General features: G+C 46.0%; 1 protein-coding gene across 1 annotated transcript; it reads left to right on the forward strand.

The window, feature by feature from the left end:
• Positions 1 to 2,187: 2,187 nt before the first annotated feature.
• On the forward strand, positions 2,188 to 11,237 carry EXOSC3 (exosome component 3). The gene is made up of 4 exons (XM_084633255.1): positions 2,188 to 2,540; positions 5,743 to 5,892; positions 9,401 to 9,552; positions 10,944 to 11,237. The coding sequence occupies exons 1-4, from the start codon at positions 2,256 to 2,258 to the stop codon at positions 11,143 to 11,145; spliced, it is 789 nt and encodes a 262-aa protein (XP_084489381.1). The 5' UTR covers positions 2,188 to 2,255; the 3' UTR covers positions 11,146 to 11,237.
• The last annotated feature ends 4,037 nt before the right edge of the window (positions 11,238 to 15,274 follow it).

Consider the following 15,274-nt stretch of genomic DNA (forward strand, 5'->3'; position numbering starts at 1 on the left):
AGATTATATTTAACCAATCAAATGCCCAACCTTTGCAGTCATAATCAGTGGCAAAAAACTTCTGGCCTGTGCTCCCCTTCTGGGGGGCCAGAAAGGAGAGGCATGTGCATAATCATATACGGCTCCAAAGAGTTGGCTCATTATTTATTTTACCAGACAACCTTACACGATGACCATGTAACACAAGGAAAATAAATCATTGCAACTTAGTCAATCAACTCACAATCCCATCGAGTACCACTAAAACCCAGCAGTTAGGGAAGAAAAATATATTTCCTTAATGGCTACCTACATTTCCCAGAATGAAAGATTGCATTACACTATAATGTATGATATTTTAAAATCATCTTTCTCCATTTTAATGCATCAGTAGTCATAAGTAATGGCTGCCACGTGTTGATTTTAAACAAACAAATACATTTGTCACGTGTAGAGTGGTAAATCTGTAAAATTTATTAGTGTAACTGCATTGCAGCAGTTAATGAGGAAACTGGAGGTTTTAGCAGTAAGGAAGGGACACTTTGATAGAGCACATGGTACTGGGGAAGGAGCAGCAGGCGGTCTGAGTTTTTAGCAGTTGGCTAAGGTTCTATCATAGCCAAACTCACCAATCCAATGGTGGGGTTTTCTCTGTTCTGCAACTGGAAGCAAGACAAGATTTAAAAGATTTGCTGTTACATCTTGTTATTTTTTTCAATAGTCTGCATGTTCGTGTTACATTTTTGATAAATAAACTCTTAGGATTCTTTTTATTTAAGATCATGGTAGAAGGGTTGGTTTGTTTTTTTTAAAAAAGTTGTGAAAAACTGATCTTTATTTTCCAGAAATATACAAACTTATTCTCTCATTTCTCCATCTTCTTCTTCTACTCCTCTGATGTATAGGACATTGTTACATTTTATCAACGCTTCACCAAGGTGTCCTGACAATGCACCATCTATGTATTCTTCTGTGTTTGCAAGCTGCATGTTCATGTAGCCATTGACAGAGGCCAGGTAGCCCTTCAGAGTAGCAGCTGTGTTAGTCTGTATCTGCAAAAAGAAAAGGAGTACTTGTGGCACCTTAGAAACTAACCAATTTATTTGAGCGTAAGCTTTCGAGAGCTACAGCTCACTTCATGGGATGCATGCTGTGGAAAATCTCCCCACTGTATTTTCCACTGCATGCATCCCATGAAGTGAGAGCTACAAAGCTTATGTTCAAATAAATTGGTTAGTCTCTAAGGTGCCACAAGTCCTCCTTTTCTTTTTGCAGTTACCCTTGTACTCCATCCCCCACTTCAACTTCCCCATCACCAGCTTCCCCCTCGGCCTGTTCAGGAAGGGCTTGGGGTTCAGGGGCAAGCTCATGGTAACGCGGCCTGGCACAACGCGGCGGTAAAAACAAAAATTCATCGCAGGGCCGCACATGGGCCCGCTGGAGTTTAAGAGACAGGCAGGAAGGATAGGTGAATTTCTAAGTCAATTTGACGTGGTATTACTATAATCAACCCCCAAGTATTTTTTTTGGCCAGGTGATGTCGCCACTAGTTAACAATCCAGTGGCAGATCAGTCTTCTGTTCGTTTTCTCATTATAACTCCAGCTTTCTAGTTTAGAAGTTCGTATATATGTACACGAGTGAATGATTAAAATATTAGAGAAGAAAATGGGTTGTGTACATTTCAAACAGAACCAGTCAACCGTAACGAGTAAGCGGATTGGGTTACCTACGAAGTTACTGCGGGCGTACAGGGGCTGGTCCCGCAATGTGCTGCACAGGGGCAGACCGCCCCACCTCCGACCGCACCGTTTCAGCGTGAAGTCCGGCGGCGGCGGGGGAGTTAGGCGGAGATGGAGGCTGACTTTACAGGCTTAGTAGCCAGCTAGGGCCACGCTACGGCCCTTTGTTCATGCCTGGCACCACAAGTGTGACACAGGGGCAGGCCCTTCAGCTGCACCAGCCCAACGCCCCCCGCCTGCGGGCCCCCCTGGCACCGGAGCTGACACCCGCCGCCATGGCAGGAGCCGCAGCGAGCCCAGCCGAGGCCCGGTCACCGCCGCTCCTTTCTCCCCGTCAGCATAACTGCGCCGCCGCCGCCGCCGATCCCGCAGCAACCTACGCCCAGGCAGCGACTAAGAGTGCGCGTGCGCGCGGATGTGACGCACTCCGCCCCGCCGCCATCTTTCTGTGCTTTCTGCGCACGCGTCACCTTGTCGCGCACGCGCGCTAGGCCCGGGCAAGCTGGCCGGCCCGACGAAGGGGCTGACCCTGACCATGGCGGCGGCAGAGGCTGGGGCCCTGCCCGCTGAGCAGCGCGTGGGGCAGGTGGTGCTGCCGGGGGACGTGCTGCTGCTGCCCGCCCACCCCGAGGCGGATGGGGAGCGGCTGTGGCTGGGCCCGGGCGCCGCTCTGCCGGGCCGGTTGGTGTGCGGGCCGGGCCTGAGGAGCTGCGGGGCCGGGCTGCTGGTCACCAAGTGCGGGCTGCTGCGCCACCGCCAGGCGGGCGGGGCCGGAGGCGGCTCCGGCGGGGCCTACTGGGTGGACTCCCAGCAGAAGCGGGTGAGAGCGCCGGAGCTGGCGGGGCGGGGCCAAGGAATGAGGGGCGGGTGGCGCTGCAGAGCGGGGGCTGGCCGCAGTGGTGAGCTGGAGCCGGTTCGCTGGAACCGGGTGTTACATTTAGAAGCCCTTTTAGAACCGGTGGAGGGACAACCGGTTCTAAAAGGGCTTCAAAATTTAACAGCTGGCCAAAAGTGGCACCTTAGGCGCAGACTCCATGGGTGGTTCGGGGCTGGAGCACCCATGGGGAAAATTTGATGGGTGCAGAGCACCCACCGGCAGCTCCCTGCGCTGTGCTTGGCCCCAGCTCACCTCCGCTCCGCCCCTGAACGCACCCTCTTGCTCTGCTTCTCCATCCCTCCCCCCCAGGATTCCTGCAAATCAGCTGTTCGCGCTGGAAGCCTGGGAGGGCTGAGAAGCAAGCAGAGGCTTTGAGCTGGGGCGGGGAGCGGTTCCCTTGTGTGACCCCCGGGTTACCTGCTGTGGCGCGGGCAACCCTCCTCGTGCCCCAGCTTACCTCTGCTGTGCCTCCCTGGGCCTGAGCGCGAAGCCGCAGCTTGCTTCTCAGTCCTCCCAGGCTTCCCCCGCGAACAGCTGATTCGCAGGTGGGGGGGGGGCAAAGCGGGGCAGCGTGTTCAGAGGAGGAGGTGGCGGAGCGGAGGTGAGCTGGGGCTGGGCGGGGGGTGGGGAGCTGCTGGTGGGGGCTGAGCACCCAGGGAGTCGGTGCCTAAGGCGCCACTTTTGATATGATCAGTGGGTGAATGGCCGCTCCCTCTGTTCCCCCCCAACTACGCTACCCTGCTCCTAAGAGCCAGAGGGACCTGCTTGATGCTTCCTGGGAGCTGCCCCAGGTAAGCACCGGCGGGACTCTCCACCTTGCCCGCAGCAGGTCCCTCTGGCTCTTAGGGGCAGGGCGGGGTGGGCACCCACTACGGTGGCCCACGAGACCCTCTTGCCCAGTTCTGGAGGCAGTCAGGGGAGGGGGGTGGATGGGGCAGGGGTCCCGCGAGGGGGAGCATCAAGGAACACAGGGGGTTGGTTGGGGCAGGAGTCCCAGGGGCAGGGGCTGGCCATGACCCCCTGGTGGGGTGAGGAGGGTTGTTAAGATTTTGGCAGCTCGACACTGGCTGTACGTGCCTTTCCCCTGGTGGGCTTCGTGTGGCTCTGCGGCCGGAGCGCCTTGGCAGAAGCCCAGGTAAGCTGGCTCTGAAGCTCACCTTTGCTGCCGCGGTCCCTCTCTCCCTTCCCCTCGCCCCATGTTCTCACTCTCCAGGAGCTGCAGCTGGCTTCCTCTTTAAAGCTCAGTGTGGCACCCTTCATTCAGAGCTTCAAAGTGGCAGAACCGGAGTGGAAACCCCTTCCATTGCTTTCCTTGGGAATTGTGGGGCTGCAGCCAACATCTGGTGTCCATTTATTCCCGTCCACACACAAATTACTACTATAGTGTGCCACAATGGCACGATTGACTAAAATCTGTTTACGATGCTGCTTATAATCCCCAACTTGAAGGCTAATGTGGCACAGGGATCAGTCCTTGTAAGGAGTGGTGCACGCTGTTGTTTTGTTACGTGGAGGTCATCCACAACTGTGTTCTTGTAATAACTAACCCTTCCATAACACTGTACAGTTGTATATCCAACGGTGTACATAAGTTGCTGCTCTAGGGCCACATAAGTACCAGGCTTCGAGCGGTAATTTACTACTGATGTGGTTGTGAAAGTGGGAGTGCTACCCTATACAGGGTTTTTCTGCCCTTTGCTGCATGCAACAAACCAGCTAGATATGTTCCTTGTTCCGTTGAGTGTTGCAACTGGTAGATGAGGTCGCTAGAGGTATCACTGGTAAAAATGCACTGCTGCTGGTAACAATGGGAGATTTTTTCCTCCCCTTTGTGCCAAGTGTGGGAATCCTCTCCAGCATCTAAATTTACTCAGAAGACTTAACTGTAATCTCATGTGGAAAGAAGGGGGCTGAGGAGGTACTAAAATAACCTCACTTGATGCAGGCTGCAGCAACTGGTGGGATATGGGATAGTTGGCCAAAATTTCTCATAATAAACTTCTGTTAGGTAGAGTTGCTAGTTACAGAAATAGAAACATGGCCGTAATGGCTGAAAAGTTGCTATGTGGCTGTAAACTGTTATTGGTGAAGCGGACTGTGACCCTATTTGGTTGCAAACTCTCAATTCTAGCAGTAATGTGGAGAAGGGGCCTCCTAAAAGAGAAACCATCCAAATATTAATTAATGTAATGTTTTTGCTCATTCTGCTGCCATACTGAAATAATATCTTTCTGATGTGTAAATTGTTGTCATAACCTTAATGGAGAGTTAATGCTGAAATTTAAAGAAGATTTAAATGGCACTACTGATTATTTCGCTAGTCATCATGTTAACGGAAATTTGTAGATACAATAGAAGTTAAAAATGAAGACTGTTATTTCTAATGTATCCCCTGTTACTCTAGGATTAGGGTTGTCCCTTGTGAATTTGCTGTCGCTTCCCCTGAAAGAGAGACGCAATCAGGATGTCTTTCTGCAATTTTTTGTTACAGTCCAAATTTTATAGTGTTAATCTAAGGGCTTGTCTTCACTGTACTCAAAGCTAGGTTAGTTCCAGTGAGAGTGACCACCACACTGGAAAACAACACTGGAGTTACACAGAGTAATTGGATTTGCTGCTGGTGAGACTCTTGTAATTTGAGCTGTTGCATTCACACAGCATTACTAGATTCAGAATCACTCAAGCATCAACCCACCCACTCCCTCAAAGGGTCAGCTAGCTTGAGCTTAAAGCAACAATTAACTTGAGCTAGAGATTTGTGTGTGGATGGAAGTCAAGCTAGATAAACTTGACCTAACTGCTGTGAAGACACATCGTTAGGGTATGTCTTTATTACAGCTGGAATGTGCTTCCCAGTGGAGGTAGATAGGTGTGCTCGCTCAAGCTAATGCACTAAAAATAGAAGTGTGCCAGCAGCTAGTCTCCTGAGTACATACCCACAGTGTCTGGTATTATAGTACTGTGCCTTCTAAAAATAGAAGTTCATTTTGGTACTGTAGCAAGATTTTTTTTTCAGCAACTTATTTTGCAAATAAGTTTGGTCACTCAGCTTCTTTGTACACAATGCTTGTGTGTGTATGTATGTGTATATACATGTAAAAAGATATATTCATTTCTCGTATATGTCTTTTGTTTTCATTTTCAGTATGTCCCAGTCAAGGGAGATCATGTGATAGGCATAGTGACTATCAAGGCAGGTGACGTATTCAAAGTGGATGTCGGTGGAAGTGAGCAAGCTTCTTTGTCCTACTTGGCATTTGAAGGTGCAACCAAAAGAAACAGACCAAATGTGCAGGTAATGTTCTTGTTATATATATTGGCAGTATTGAAACCTTTAAAGTATTTTGTTTTCACTTTCTTGCAAAGTAACTATTTAAAATTTACTCAAATATTTGTCTGTATTCCTTAGTCATAAGATGTTCTGATATATGATAGATTTTCCATGACATGCACAAAGTTTTCTGTAGTAGCTTTGTTCCCTTCCCTTTTTCCTTGGCCTTTTTGTTGGGCTCTGGCAGAGGTCGTCAGTTAGAGATCCGGGATTTTCTTCTTTTGATCGCTGATCGTCATAGCAATATGTGCCAGACTTTGCCATTTGTTGTACAGAGGATGTATCTTCTCATAATATCACAGGCAGAAGATGGCAGTTCTGTGGTAGAACAGCCCTTCAAAGAGACAGTCTGAGATCAGTTTACGCCTAAAATTCATGTTTTATAAAACAGGCTCTTACAAAATGTGATTGTCACGCTGTCTGGAGTAGCGCCCGACTGGGAGTGTCTACTTCAGGGCAGACTGTCAAACAGGGTAGGACCCCCCCTTGTCCCCCCCAACCTGGTGATGTGTTCTATAATTAGCTTTCACCAAGCCAGTAACAAATGTAAACTCCAGGATCACTGCAACAGTCTTACCAGGGAATCACAGACATTGGCACTGACTCCGTGGGTGCTGTGGGGCTGGAGCACCCATGGGGAAAAATTAGCAGGTGTGCCACTCCCACGGTCAGCCAAGCTCCCCCTACGCCTACTCTCTCTTCATCCCCCGAGCGTGGTGTCGTCCCTGCTCCTCCCCCTCCCAATGCTTCCCACCTGTCGCCTAACAGCTGTTCGGCAGCGCTTAGGACCTTCCGGGAGGGAGGGAGAGGATTGGGGACATGGCGCACTCGGGGGAGGAGGCGGTAAATAGGCAGGGGAGGGGTTGAGGGGAGGGGGAGGGTGGTGCAGGGGTGGACAGGGGCGGGTGGGAGTTGAGCACCCATGGAGCAGAGGGGAAGTCGGTGCCTATGATCACAAACATTCCCCTTAGAGTCTCCAGCCTATTTTGCCACTCAGACAAGCTGGACTAACAGTCAAAAGTCAATCCACGTTCAAGTTGCTTTCAGTCCAAGAGACGTTTACCGAAGATAATTTGGTACCCTAGATCTTATACCTAAGACAATGCCTGTAGCCAATCCTGTAATAAACTATCTAAAGATTTGTTAACTAGGAAAAAGAAATAAGAGAGTTACTTACAGGTTAAAGCAAGCAAGTGTGTACATATAAATGAGTTATAACCTAAATCCTAAGAGCATGAGAGTTTTAATGATCTGTCACTGAAAGTGTCCTTCGGGGCAGACCCAGGGGTAAGCCCTGGGGATCTCTGCCTCAAGACTTTGGCCCTGTCAGTTCAAAGCTAACAGCAAAGAGGGAAACAGAACATTTTCCTGTGACTTTATTTCCTTCATTCAGCTTCCAAGTCCGCAGGATGAGCTTCCTTGCACATTGCATTTCCAAGATGGGATAGGGCCAGTGATGAGCTGCCAAAATCTTAACAACTGGTTCCCTCCTCACCCCACGAGGGGGCCAGGCCCGCCCCTGGGACTCCTGCCCCATCCACCTCTGTCCCCTGACTGCCTCCAGAACCGGGCAGGAGGATCTCGTGGGCCACTGTAGTGGGTGCCCACCCCGCCCTGCCCCTAAGAGCCAGAGGGACCTGCCAGGGGCAAGGTGGGGAGTCCCACTGGTGCTTACCTGGGGCAGCTCCCAGGAAGCATCCGGCAGGTCCCTCTGGCTCCTAGGGGCGGGGTAGCGTAATTAGGGGGGGAACAGGAGGAGCGGCCATTCACCCACTGATCACATCAAAAGTGGCACCTTAGGCACCGACTCCCTGGGTGCTCTGCACCCACCAGCAGCTCCCCACCCGGCCCCAGCTCACCTCCGCTCCGTCGCCTCCTCTGAACACGCTGCCCCGCTTTGCTTCTTCCCCGAATCAGCTGTTCGCGCGGGAAGCCTGGGAGGGCTGAGAAGCAAGCGGCGGCTTCGCGCTCAGGCCCAGGGAGGCGGAGCGGAGGTGAGCTGGGGCACGAGGAGGGCTGCCCGCACCGCAGCATGTAACCCATGGGGGCGCACAGGGGAACCGCTCCCCGCCCCAGCTCACCTCCACCTCCCTGGGCCTGAGCGCAGAGCCGCTGCTTGCTTCTCAGCCTCCCCCAGGATTCCCGCGAATCAGCTGTTCGCGCGGGAAGCCTGGGGGAGTGGAGAAGCAGAGCGGGGCGGCGCGTTCAGGGGCGGAGCGGAGGTGAGCTGGGGCCAAGCGCGGGGCAGGGAGCTGCCGGTGGGTGCTCTGCACCTACCAAATTTTCCCCGTGGGTGCTCCAGCCCCGAAGCACCCATGGAGTCAGCGCCTAAGGCGCCACTTCTGGCCAGTTGCTAAATTTAGAAGCCCTTCTAGAACTGGTTGTCCCTCCACCGATTCTAAAAGGGCTTCTAAATTTAACTGGTTCCAGTGAACCGGTGTGAATCGGCTCCAGCTCACCACTGGATAGGGCCATTAATTAGTTCAGAAGTTCAGTGCAAACATTTTCAAGGTTATTAAGAAAAATGTAGATATTTTCTTATAGCATAGAACAGGGTTTCTCAAACTTCATTGCACCACGACCCCCTTCTGACAACAAAAATTACTACATGACATACTACATTTGTCAGGGGGGACTGAAGCTTGAGCCTGCCTGAGCCTCATCACCCTGGGTGGAGGGGGCTGGGGGCCTGTAACCTGAGCCCTGCAACTCACGCCTGGAGCCCTTGGGCTTCAGCTTCAGCCCCAGGCAGTGGAGCTTGGGCTTTGGCCACATGTGGTGGGGCTTGGGTTTCGGCTTCAGCCCCAGACCCCAGCAAGTCTAACAGCAGCCCTATCAACCCCATTAAAACAGGGTTTTCCAGCATCACAGTGACATCAATAGAAATGTTTCTGTCTTTAATATTTAAATAGAAACTATTTTCTTTAGTATATGTATCCCAGTATTGCTGCATCCTGTAATATTCCATAACCAGAAAGTAAAACTGAAAAGCAAAGAGAAAAGAAGACTAACCTATTTTCATTATCCAAGCTGAGTGAAATGAAAAAGTAAACTATTTAAATTATGAAAGTAAGTTATGTTTAAAAGCCTTCTGTTTTAAATCTAAAAAGGAGTGAAAAGATGAGGAAACTGGTTTATTTTTAAAAATACCATATATGAGGTTTGTGGTGAGTGTTGCTTTAAAGGAAAGTCTCTGCTACATACACGCAGAGTTCCTTTTGCAACTGTTGAGACGGCAACCCTATATAACTGAGCCAAGGAGTATGTAGATAATACGAGTTAACACCTGTAGCATCCACAAGACATGACTGCACTGGAAGAATGGATAAATGTTGAAAAATAAACTGCTTATATATCTCGATCTACTGTTGCATAACTGTGTATTTTTGTAAAGAACCTAGGGACGAGTTTAACCAAAAAGATATACAGACATGATACAGTTTCTCTGAACATTTCCCATCGCTTGTTTTAGGTGGGAGATCTTATTTATGGTCAATTCATTGTAGCCAATAAAGACATGGAACCAGAGATGGTCTGTATAGACAGCAGTGGAAGAGCGAATGGAATGGGAGTAATTGGACACGAAGGCCTGTTGTTTAAGGTTTCTTTAGGTCTAATAAGAAAGTAAGTATTACAATTTTTAACTTTCCAGGAATGAGAGAGAAGCTGAATTTTGTCAATTTTTTGAGCTGTGACAGATGAGTGAAACTCTTCATCTTGATGAAAACTGGTATGCACCCTAATATTTAATGCTTTAGCATTGGATGTCCATAACCAGCAGGTCTGAACAGTATAACATGTGGAGTAACAGATGTGTATTATATTGTTCTTAGGGCACATATTGTCAACATTATTGCCTGACAAAGTTGTTCTTTGTGGTCCTAAGTTTGTAATCAGCATACAAATATAATATAATATAAACAAGGGGAAACGAACAATAAAATACAATAAGTAGAAACCAACAGATGTCACAAAACTAAAAATGCTCCTCTCTGTTCCTCAATTACAAACTGGCATTTTAAATTAATAAGCCTCTGGTATGTTTGCTGTTTCCTTGAGAAAGTTGTACTCTAACCATATTCTACTATAGACTTTACCTTTTACTTTATTACGTGGTAATGTATTGAAGTGGAATTTCTTTTCTACTTGATCTTCTTGCTACATTATTTAGAAAATATTGTGAACCCAATCCATCAGAAACTTGCTTTTGTCACCTATGGAGGCTAATCTGTGGCTCACGAAAGCTTATGCTCTAATAAATTGGTTAGTCTCTAAGGTGCCACAAGTCCTCCTTTTCTTTTAGTGGTGAAGTAGAATCTGTATATAGCAATTGGTTTGAGAATGACATCAGTTCCTTGAACACAGTCTTCACCCAGCCTTCAGTGGCATTCTCAAGCATCCTTAGAAGTCTCTCTTCCAAAGAGTACCAAGAAAAGGACTGTGAAGAAACAAAAAAAGAATTCCGTTTCCTCCCTCCAAAAGCTATGCAGGGGATGAGAGAAGGAAGGGGCAATAGCAAAAAATACCCTCTATTGTTCAAAGATTTTTAATTAGCACCTCTTCCTCATACAGTCTGGATGAACTGTTACAGGTTAGAATAAATCCTATTTTCTGCTCAGTCGCAAATGAGGAGCTAAAAATCAACTTAATTAAGTCTGGTTCACAAACACTAGACTATCTTCATTATGATTGTTGCATGGTGTCACTGCAGGATACATTTTGGGGGGATTTTAAAATTTAATCTTAACTCTTAATTTCCTCTTGGTTTTGGAATTTTTTAAAATTAAACTCATACATGAGCACTAAACAAGAAGTTCAAAATGTTACTATGTTATATTATAATAAAGTTTGAATCCATGTTTTCAGCTCGGTTCAGCCTTAACTATTGAAGTTGCTACAGATGCCTTCATACTACTAGTGGTATTAGCAGTAGTCCTGTCATTGACTAGCAACACTGAAATGTATTTGTTACACAATAATTTCTTCTTCTGCCATCCCTTTTACTTTGTTTTCAGGCTTTTAGCTCCCAATTGTGAAATCGTTCAGGAATTGGGACAACTCTACCCTTTTGAGATAGTGTTTGGAATGAATGGAAGAATATGGGCAAAGGCAAAAACAATTCAACAGACTTTAATTGTGGCAAATATCTTGGAAGCCTGTGAGCATATGACAGCAGAACAAAGAACACAAGCATTTGCCAAACTATCAGAGAGATGATGTAAAGAAAACATCTTGGGTTCTTTTCAGTCTTTGCAATGATTGTAATATTTTTGTATTCAGATGTATATTAATAACTCATTTTTAAACTTTGTGTGTCTCCTATTTAATTTTTCCCCTCTTTCCCGATCCTTCAGTCTGTTTAGTCTTCTGTATTCAAGCATTCTTTTCACTTTCTTAGCAGCAGTGTTTGATTATTATGAAACACAAAGATGTAATTTTTAAAGTCTCTCACAATAGTGTCACTGGAGAGCATGCTTATTTTTGCAACACAGAATTTAGTAGCAACACTAATTCTTCCATCACATGAGAGCAGAAAACGCAGTTGATCGCCTACATGCATTTGGTGTTCCTTCCACTAAGAGGTTCTGTATATAATTTTTTTTCTGGTTCTTCAAGCTCATCATGTTTTAGGCCTTAATATATTAACTTTTAAAGAGCCAGTTCTGCCTTTTTTTGACAAAAGATCTGGATGGGACAGGCCAAATGCTAAAATAGAATGTGAGAAAGACAAGAGGATGGAAGTTCATGTTCCTTTAATAAGCTACGTGGGAGGTAAGGCACTAGAAATGACATACTGAACAAAAACCCTGTTGATCCAGAATTACATGATGGTTCAAACATCCTTTAAAGAAAAAGCCAAGCAAATTGCTGCATACTCCTAGAAATATGTGGCTAGCAATAGTTGAGAGAAAAGATTACAATGTAAAATACATCATCTTATGCCACAGTGATTAGTAAGTGTTCAAAATTGATGCGATTATAGTGCTACATAGCCCTCCATGGGGAACACTTTATTCCCTGAGGCATATTTGATTTACCCTTATTTTAGCAGACACAGCTGCAAATACTGTTGGCCATAAAATTATTCAGCTCTGTTTGAATTCTTTCCACAGGCATGACTCAGACTTCTATGGAAGTAAATTCCACAGGTTGGATATACCAGTGCTGTGTGATGTATTTGTTCTAAACTTGTTTGCCACTGACTGAGTGACTGTCTTGTTATCAGACTGCATAACCAAAGGACCATCAATTTTCATTACAACCTGCTGTTGTCTCTTGTCTTGCACTTAGAGTGTATGTTCTTTGGAGCAGGGATGATCTTTTTGTTCTGTTTGTACAGTGCCTGGCACAATGGGGTCTGTGTCCCTAATTGGGGCTGCTGTGCATTAGGATAATACTACTAATAATCTTAAATAGCCCTGAATAACTCATGGTGGGACATCAGGACCTTGTTCAGACTTCTACAGTTGTCCCTCATCCTGTGAGTTTCTGTTAGTTAAAGCTTACTAATTCACAATCACTGATTCCATTGCATACCAATCTGGTGGTGTATAAGCCTCAGTCAATTTTATCCTACAGTAATATGTTCAGAAGCATGCTGAGTCAGTCATGCTGCATACATGAATCCCTCTCTGGCTTCCAAAAGATAGGGATTTAGAAAACGCCCTTCTTTGGCTCTTGACAATAGGGTTTTAACCTTTGCCTTCCAATCCTGGTTGAGAGATGAGACCTACTCATTCTTTTGCAAGATTGTGAGGGGATCTCAGTGGCTTCTTTGCCTGGCATTTTGTTGAGAGGGCAAAGATATCCTAGAAATTCCTCCTCTATCTTTTCATGAGGGGGATACGGTTCTTGCTGGCGCTTCCTATGACCCACCACAGAGGTGGAATTGATGCGAAAACACCAGTTGATCTTTGGGTTGAGCATGGCCAGTGGTGCTTATCTCCTTATCTCCCTTGTTCGTGGAGGGAGCTGAAGAGTGACCTTTTTAGCCAGTGCTAAGGCTGAAGGCTCGGAGGCATAATTTTCTATTCCCATACCAAAGGTGATGGATTCTTTGGAGTCCAGTGCTCAGTCTTCCTAAATTTGGAAGCCCCTCTCCAAACAAAGGACCTGGATTCTGCGTTAGAGTGCCATTTTGTGCTGTTTGCATGCTTGACTTCTGGCTTTCCTTCTTTGTGATTAAAAAGGGGGAAAAAAAGATTGTTTAATCAGCTTCTTTAAGCAAAGCACTTTCTCCAAAGCATGATATGTAATAGCAGGACTAATCAAGAAATGGAAATAATAACATAACATGAAAGGCCTCGGGATGCTGTACACTCATTGCAGGTTTCTATCATAACATTGGGAGTGTTGTCCTTTTAGTATTGATGATGTGTATCTGTTACAAATCTTAGTGATGAGCTATGCAATGGCAATTTAAGGAAAAACTGAGCAAGTGCTACATGGAAAGTTTTCAGAAAGACATTCTTCAAATGCAGTCAAGCATGCTGCTGTGGCTACAGATTATGCAGAACAAAGGAAAATAAGGCAGGCTGGGTTTTATTTTTATTAGAATTATTAAAAGCTCTGACAGGAAAAATACTGTTTGTTCTTTAATGTTGGTATCTGCCTGGTCTGTGCAGTGTTTTCTCAGCACATTTCATGCAGAATTGTTATTATCTAACACAATTTTTAATGAAAAACTATTGTGTAGGGTTTGAGGGGTTGTAGTGGAAAACTAAATTATCACTGATCACAAGGAGCCTCTGGCACTGAGATAATGAACACAGCAGGGGTGCAGTTAAAAAAATTAATTTAAAAAAAAATGTGTTTTCCAGGCATCTTTCCTGCAGTGACCTAGATGCCTTTCTACCATCATATAGGAAGTAAGGCAGTAGGAGCCCAAAGAGGGCCAAAATAACTTCTGGAATAAGATAGTGAAATTCCTCTAACTGCAGAGGAGCTGAACCCTTTCCCCAGTGGAGAATGTGGCCTAGAGCCCTTGTGATGAGGGGGTCTGTTAGCCATGGTGTTTCTAGTCTTTTGGCTCTAACATTTACATTATGCCACTGGGCCCTTTTTATTATCCTGGATCTACCACTGAACTAATAGTTTGAAGTTTTCTCTTTGCAGTGTAAAATTAAGAAAACTGCCTTACTTGAACTCAAAATACATTGGCTCACTTTTTTTCCCCTGATGTAAGTCACATGAACTCAATTAAGTTGCACTGGGGACTAATTTTGTTTAATTTATGCCCCACCTCTCTGCAAAAAAGTTTAATTAGGAAATGTGTGAAAAGCTCTGGATAATAGATTTCTACAGTAAGTAAAACTCAAAGAACAAAAAAGCTGAAACTACCTATTAAGAGATGCTCATTGCTTCTGAGGAATAAAACTGTCAACTCGATCTGAAGGGCTTAACTCTTTAGTAACCAGTCTTGTAACTTTTGTAGTCTTCTCCAGATACGGAATTTTAATACAAAAAGGTCGGTCTTGGTTTGTTTTGTTGCCTTCCTAAGGCAGTATAATCTAATGATTAAAATGAAGGCTGCAGCTGCAGGAGCCCAGGGTTTTGCCTTTTGACAAACAACAGGGTCAGCCTCTTCTAATGCTGTACTATGATAGTTCTCAGGGTACCCAGCAATGAGAGTTGCTTGTTGCTGCCCTGCCTCCAGGAGCAGAGAGACTTGTTTGTGCTTAAGTGGGTGCCAGCTCCCTGACACCACCAGCCTGTTAGTCTCCCAAGCACTGTCCTCTGGCAGACATTATTTTGCTCTACAGGCACTGTTCCCTCTAAGCTGTGCATGTGTGTGCATGCACACAGATCCTAAACCCTGTGCACACAGTGAAACACCGCACGCACAAAAATTTGCCCAGAAGAAATTTTTTGTGCCTACGGCCTGTCAAAAATTAGAGGGAACATTATCTGCAGGCTAACAATAAGTGCACTCTAGACCGAGAGTCCCTTTGAAGTCTTCCCCTGTAGTGTCCAGTAGAACCCTGTGTGGCACTTCTTTTAATCCCACTCCAGGTATTATGCAGCAGCTCCTGCAGGACCCATGGGATCCCAGTCCCACTGCAGGGTTCTACACTCGTCCCGTACAGGGCTCTAGGTTCCAGTCCTTTATCTACTCACTACAGAAATCCTAGGTTGGCTGTCTCCAAGGGAAAAGCTTGTATGAGTCAGTGCAGGATCAGCACCTTGCTTAATACCACAGCAGTGAGATATAGTTGTGGTAAAACAAATTTTATTAGCAAAGAGGCAAGAGACCCTGAGTAAGGATAACGGAAACAAAAGGTTACATATAAAACAAAGTCATAACGTGCTTTCTAGAGATTAAACTAACAGGTTTATCCCCCTTTCT

Source organism: Lepidochelys olivacea (genome assembly GCF_965140295.1).
Source record: "Lepidochelys olivacea isolate rLepOli2 genome assembly, chromosome: 7".
Taxonomy (NCBI): Eukaryota; Metazoa; Chordata; order Testudines; family Cheloniidae; genus Lepidochelys; species Lepidochelys olivacea.

What these genes read in the sequence shown, in the direction of transcription:
- EXOSC3 (XM_084633255.1), top strand. Translation starts at nt 2,256, where the DNA reads ATGGCGGCGGCAGAGGCTGGGGCCCTGCCCGCTGAGCAGCGCGTGGGG. An exon ending in TGGACTCCCAGCAGAAGCGG is followed by an intron (nt 2,541 to 5,742) that starts GTGAGAGCGCCG and finishes TTTCATTTTCAG; the next exon opens with TATGTCCCAGTCAAGGGAGA. An exon ending in TCTTTAGGTCTAATAAGAAA is followed by an intron (nt 9,553 to 10,943) that starts GTAAGTATTACA and finishes CTTTGTTTTCAG; the next exon opens with GCTTTTAGCTCCCAATTGTG.